At 30.6% G+C, this 7,133-nt stretch overlaps 1 protein-coding gene across 2 annotated transcripts in view; it reads left to right on the top strand.

Annotated features, from left to right (window-relative positions):
- The window catches only part of LOC123293891 (homeobox protein OTX2-like), a 60,076-nt gene extending 54,127 nt beyond the window's left edge, over positions 1 to 5,949 (top strand). For both annotated transcript variants that reach the window (XM_044874878.1, XM_044874877.1), the window contains exon 3: positions 4,925 to 5,949. In XM_044874878.1, coding sequence (XP_044730813.1) covers positions 4,925 to 5,782 — 858 coding nt within the window. In that variant the 3' untranslated portion in view covers positions 5,783 to 5,949. The remainder of the gene's footprint in view (positions 1 to 4,924) is intronic.
- The last annotated feature ends 1,184 nt before the right edge of the window (positions 5,950 to 7,133 follow it).

Genomic DNA, 7,133 nt, shown 5'->3' with positions numbered 1-7,133 from the left:
AATGGCACATGGTTTCACATGTTTGTGGAAGGTCAGTTAATTGTTCGTTGTAATGTAGATAAAATACGCAAGAAGGGAATAATTATAGTATCGTTTGAATATTGATGGCATTCTGGGTCATAAAGAATAGTTGAAGTTACAAAATTACCGATAGGTAACCGTCAATCCCAAAATTTTCGGGTTGAAAACAATTTTTTTCATGGTGTCAGCAAACGTGAATCCAGCCCTCGAAAAGGTGGTGAGTACGGTACAGCCACCCGAAAATCGGCCAAATGTGAATCGGAGTATGAACTCGTTCATGATCGTTATAGTGCATTTCTGATCAAGATTTTGTACTGTGTATAGTTCTACGTGGGCAAAGTCGCGGTTTGTTTGCACACCACAATGTCACATCTTCAGAAAGAAAAGTTCATGTATTCGGCATATTTCGATCATGCTCATTTGAAAACGCAGTACTTTCGAAAAAAATCGTCAAAAGGAAGCCACTCACGATTGAAACTTCGTGTTAAAAAAAAAACGGTGGTATCCCACGGTCTAAGCGTCTAAGGTCTATTGAGATGATAGGCATGTCCTTCGTGCCCATATGGGTGTATCCGATGGATAGTTCCACATTTTGATGGAAAAAATATAAAATTTTGCGATTACAAAAGTTTATTTATAAATTGTTTTATTAATCTATCTTTAAACAACATTGATCAAGGTCTAGGATATAAATTTATGAAAAATTGCATGACTTCTATTTGCTCTTAGTATATAGTACAGCGTGTTCAACAAAGAGAGTTAGCAAAACGACAAAATGCCAGTTTTTAGTCATATTTCCCAGGGAGAAAAACTTCTTTTTCCCGGCGATTTTAAAGCTTTGCTCATCCCTACAATCCCTTCAAGTTGAGATAAACGGTTGAAAATCGATATATAGCTTGAGTTAGTAAGCGAAAGTTGCATTTTTGGTGTGCAAACTGTCCAGCACCTCCACCTTTTGTTGGTTGTGGAAGTTATAATCAAATAAATTGTAGATGAAACGAAATTCATCGGGTCATCTGTATAGGTAATAAAATTAATCAAAAAACAAAAAAATATTCAAAAATTTGCTACTTTAAAAACATGTAAAGGGTGTTCTGTTTTTAAGTTGACATATGCTTGAAACTCGATAAATAAGTTTATCGATAAAAATGCTTCAATCAAAAAATGGTGGGTCTATAGACACTCATTTTACGCAGACATTACACTTGACCTAGGTTTTCAAGCTTTCTTATCGATTTAAAGGGTAACATTTTTTGTTCGAAACATTTTCCACAAACCGTACAGTTTATGCAAAAACGGTCTGAAAAGTTTTATCCAAAATTGTTTTTTCGTGGAATCTAGGCACTCTTTGTCTTATACGGTATTATTGCTATCAATTACTGTCTAAACTATTCGGTCTACAAAAAAATGTTTCAAGCAAAAAATGTTGGCTTTTTTATAAAGAACAACTTTCAAATTTAAAGTGTTTGTCTAATGTTTGCCAGTTTTAGTTAATTAGAGTGACGTTTTAATTAAACTGGAAAACTTAGATTGAATTAAATACCCGTTAAAGGTGTGTGTCTTTGAAATTAACATTTTCCTCGATTCCAGTTTACATGCCACATTAAAAAACGCACTCTGTACATCCACAACATATGTGGATCATACAAAAACCAGATTTTGGATTCAGTATTACAAAAAAAAAAATGTTTGTTATCCCGTTTAACAAACTATATTTTAAACAAATAATATTTTTATATTCACTAAATAGAAAAGAGAGTATCGTTGACATTTTATTTTTTAATCCGATATTTTTTTATCACCGAGGGTGGTCCCATGCAAAATTGAAAAGAGTGACAACGAAAAAAAATAAATGAAATTATTATTTTATTTATTATAATAATAATAATAATAAAATTACCCCCTCGTTGTATCGTCAGCGCCTTGACAAAAAACACACAGCTATTGTGTATCTGCATTGTTATCTGGTTTGTCACACCTTTTCGTCAGTATTTTTGGCTGGCGTAAAACTGGTTCATTCAAAAAAAAAATATTATTACAGTAGCTTTTTTTTTTTAAATTAATTTTTGTACACAAATGGCGATCAATACTTATTGTTCTGGTAGACATTTTATTTAGTTTATAGCATCTGTTTTCTGAACGAATAAGGAGAATTCGTACTGGATGCGTGATATCCATTTTACCAGAATTTTAGTAACACAAGTAACTAAAGTGTAGGTTTCACCAATCTAAAAAAAAATTGGTTCACCGTTTCGAATTTGTGCTGATTTAAATAAAATTTTTTTTAGTAATTTTTATTCTTTGCTCCAACTGTACTACAAACAAGTGAAAACAAACAATTGACTGAGTTAACGGTTGAAATACCATATAAAGACAATATTGATTATGCAAGCGTTTGATTTTTAAAAAATAGTCACTCTTAGATTGCCACAGTCGTCACAAACAAATAACTGATATTCCCATATAATATACATAATTAGTACAACTAAATATTTAAAACGGAAAAAATTAATGCATCTTTGAAATTTTCTACATTTGTTTATGAGGTTACCCTTCGTTAAAAAATTCGACCTCGCAGGGACGTACTTAACCTTCTTTTTTTGGGGGGTAGTTGGAGGTTTTTATCAGTTTTTTTACAAATTACAAAAAAACCTATGCATCAAATAAAAAAAAAGTTTAATTGAAAGTTCTAGCTGAGGTATTTCTGCACATTTTCGTTTTTTTTCGACTTTCTAGCTTCGAGCTTTCTAGCGAATGAGCTTTTTTGCTCATTCAATCAAATGAAAAAGTATTCATCTTGTAAACTGTTAGAGATAGAACAAAAGTTTAAATGTAACAGTTATTCCTTATAAAATAATTAACAACTTTTATTTGAATCATTATTTCGTAAACATCACTGTTTACCCGTGAGGGCTTAACTTATGGAAAAAAATTTAGTGTCCATTTTCTCCAAAACTAGTAAAAAAGTGTGTAGAATTTTTTCTGATTAACTTCAACTAGTGGTTTTGTGAAACATTCTAGGAAACTTTTGTTCTATCTCTAACAGTTTACAAGATGTACAATCCAAGTCCCAATTGATTTATGTTGCTCATTTAAAAACTCAAGCTCATTTGATATATCTTTTCGTTTTTGAGTGATCGTGTTTACGAACAGACAGACATTAGATTTTATGAACACCTATACCAAAATTTTGTTCGTAGCATCAATATTTTTAAGCGTTACAAACTTGGGACTAAACTTAATATACTTTGATATATTTTTTTACATACATAGTATCAAAATAATCGGAAACTGTTAACAGATAAAAACTTTAAATTAAAAAAATATTTTTCATAAATATTTATGCGTAATACTGCAAAAGTTTGCAAAAAAAATGACTTCTGACATTGATTTCGTTTGTATCTAAATATTTTTTATGGAAATAAATAAAAAACAACCTTCAATATAATCTTGACCTATTCAACTATTTACGGTGTTGAGGCACGACAGAAAAAGAAACACCAGTAACTTAAAATTTTGAGAAAATATTCTTAAACATGTTAAACAGTTAAATTTTTAAAAACATTGTCTCAAAATTCAAACAAGTCTCCGTAAATTAACGGGGGAGGGGAGGTAATTGACCCCCCGATTATTTATATAAAAAAAATAACTTCAAAAGTAGACCATATTAAACATTAGTCTTGGTAAATGGTAACATTGTGGTAGTCTTGGTAACATTAGTCTTGGTAAATGGTAAAACGGATGGATGATATGTTTTTGAAGAGTTCTCCAAAACTAGTCGCTGAAAATTTAAAAAAAAAAACCTTTTCAAATTATAATTAAAATTTTTTTCGGGAAACACTGGTGAAATTTAAATTTTGATATCCAATCTTTTCTGTATATAAAAAAAATAAATATTTTCTATAAATAATTTCTTATAATAATAGCAACCTTGAATTTGATCATGACCTTCTGAACCAATTAAATTTGCATATCTTATCAACTAATACTAAGAAAGTTGTATAAAATAAATGACAGGGCCGGACAACCATGTCAAACTTGAACAAATGACAGGGGACAATGGGAAGCCAAATATTTCTCGAATCCATCCGTGACTATCAAGTCTTTGTACCTCAAGTTTTGACATGATAAAGCAATTCTTTCACGGTCTTGTAGGGCATCAAAAGTTTGAAAATCGTTAAGGATTGTTCTTATGCAGGCTTGCGAAATTACGTGATTATTTAAGATGCCAATAGAGTCAAATACGCAAAGTAAGCTTTTGAGCTATAATACCCAATTGAGTTTTGGTTGGCTATAGTCGGAAGTATTGGCCAGGTTAAGAAGCCGCCTATAACAGAGTTTCGGATACCTTTCATTACCCATGAGCGTAATTTTACGCAACCAAGAAAGTCCTGCCTTTATTGCTCAAAGAGCCAAAGGTGAAGTATCTGTTAAGTGAAGTATCTGTTTCATAACGAACTTCATAATTTGGTACATTTCTCGAGAGCTGACGAAATTATTTAAAAAATTCTATTTGAATGCATTCAATTTCAGATAATTAACATAGAATCCATACTTTGGAAGAGTAATAAGGGATTTAACACGCATGAATGATACAGCTGCATTCTAGCTACCCAAGAAATGCACTTAGATCTAGTTAACGTAGACGTAACAGAACAGGTACCAGCTTTACCTTTTAGTAACAAAGTTTTAAGTGCCTGATGAAACAAGGAGGAAGTTGAGAGTAGGAACTCTAAAGAAAATAAATGTGTTCACAACTTCAAACGGCAGCTCTTTAAATTTGTGTATTTCACTTTCAGGAATTTTACCACCATTTCTAAATATCATAATTTTTTACTTGGATTTATTGACAATTAAACTAATGTACCTCCTATATATTAAAATACGTTTCGTTTGTTTCTAGGTATGGTTTAAAAATCGTCGTGCAAAATGTCGTCAACAATTACAACAGCAACAACAACAACAAAATGTGAAATCATCAAATAAATCCTCATCAAATTTATCAACATCAACAAAAATCAAACCAAGTAAAACATCACCATTAATTAGCACCTCTGTAACACCCATTACATCAACATCACCAACGATAATCATTAAAAAAGAATCGTCATCTTCGACCACACATCATAGTCATCTTTTATCACAAAACTCTTATCGTAATAATTTAACAAATAATACCAATAACAATCTAAATGGTCCTAATGCTGGGGGTGCAAATAATACGGGTGCAAGCAGCGGTGGTGGAGGTAATTTAACACCGCTAGGTAGTAACACAAGCAGTTTAATGACAACACCTTCACCGCCAGGTACACCAAGTGCAAATAATAATTCATTAACATATCATAATACCGTCGGTACGGGTTCAATTGGTGGTGCTACTGATGCATCCTCATATAATGCTGCATTTTCATCATGGTCCTCACAAAATTCTGCTATGGCAGCAGCACAATCCCCCTATTACAGTCATCAAACGTATAATCCAGCTTATTATAGTCAAATGGATTATTTTAATGCGGCCCAACAAAATGGTGCCGCACAAATGTCCGCACAACACCATCACAATCATCACCATCATCAAATGTCTGCATTTAATCATCAAATGGCTGCTGCATACTCACCAATGGCTAGTATGGCTGCTACACATCACCATCATCAGAGTTTTAGTCCATCGTCACGGCATCATAGTAATAGCAGTAGTAGTCATCCAAATGATTGTAGTTTAGATTATATGACGACACAGGATAAATATCAAATGGTTTAGTGATTTCTGATTGGCTCAAATTATTATTTTAAAATGTATAAATGATAAATTTAATAAATAATTCAATTGAAAAATGAATTAACAATAATAATTGAATATGTGTTAAAAGTAAATAAGCGTTGAGACATTGTTTTGCTACCAAGAATAAAAAAAAATTCAAATTTTCATCCCATAAAAGTTCTTTCTCACAAAACAACTTTTTCTTCTTCAAAAATTCTCATTGTTTGGTGAGACTCTTTAAGGAAATCAATTTATTTTTTAATTCAGTTACAAGCTTAAAATTTTGATGACAATCGATTTTTTAAACTTATGGCGAAATTAAAATTTTTCCTGGATCCATAAAAGAAAATTCCCCTATCATGAGCATTTCCATAGGCGGGAAGAGAAAGCGAGGGGTTTGTTGTAACAATTTCGAGAAACATTAATATATTTTGAGATGTATTGATTAAATTACCACGGAATATAGATTGATTGATACTTTAACCATTCTTCAATTTGGTTAAATTAAAAAAATATCAAAACTACGGGCAATTATTTCATCGTTTCGTTAACTAAATTATTCCAATTTCCACAAAAGTTATTGAGTCAAGATGTAAGATATGTAAAATTGAAGATATTTCAGGAATACGTTAATAAAGTTTGAATTCCTAGTGATAAGCTCTGTTACAACAAGATCATCGCTTTCCTACTCAACTTTGAAAACAGTCTCTATAATTTTCTGCCCCTCATAAAATAAGTTGCCTTAATACTAGAACCCCTATGTGAATTTTTCTGATAATAAATCCAGTTAAAACTGTAAATTAACATGAGTGGAAAATAAACTTTGAAGTTCAGAATTCATATTCAAAAAACTTTATATATCATATAAAGCATTCATTCACAAATTTTAATAATTAACACTTATCACAAATTATTTATTACTCAGCGCTTACTTATTTATATAAAACACTTCATTGTAAATATTTTTTTTTAAATTTAGAAGTAACTGTGTTTTTTATCCAATAGAAATATTTTTAACTTATTTTCGTTATAACTAAGCAAACACAATACACTAAAAATGTATGATCGAATATTGAGAATTTCATTGAATGTATAAAGTCCATTTTTTTAACATAATTACTTATGTTTATTTGATCTTTAATTATGACAGCATAACAAGTCTTCTTAGAAAATTCATTTTTAAACAAAAATTATTTATTTATTTGATACAGCCTATTAAATCAAAGCCTATCAAATGAATAAATCATTTAATTTTCATTAATTTCTTTTTCATATTTTCAATTCTAGTCTGATTAAGAAAAAAAAAAACCACTGACTAGTTTCAAAATGTATTTAAACTATTGAAAAATGT

The sequence above is a fragment of the Chrysoperla carnea genome, chromosome 2 (genome assembly GCF_905475395.1).
Source record: "Chrysoperla carnea chromosome 2, inChrCarn1.1, whole genome shotgun sequence".
NCBI lineage: Eukaryota > Metazoa > Arthropoda > Insecta > Neuroptera > Chrysopidae > Chrysoperla > Chrysoperla carnea.
The sequence above is the reverse complement of the archived record's forward strand: the minus strand, read 5'-3'. Positions and strand labels throughout refer to the sequence as shown.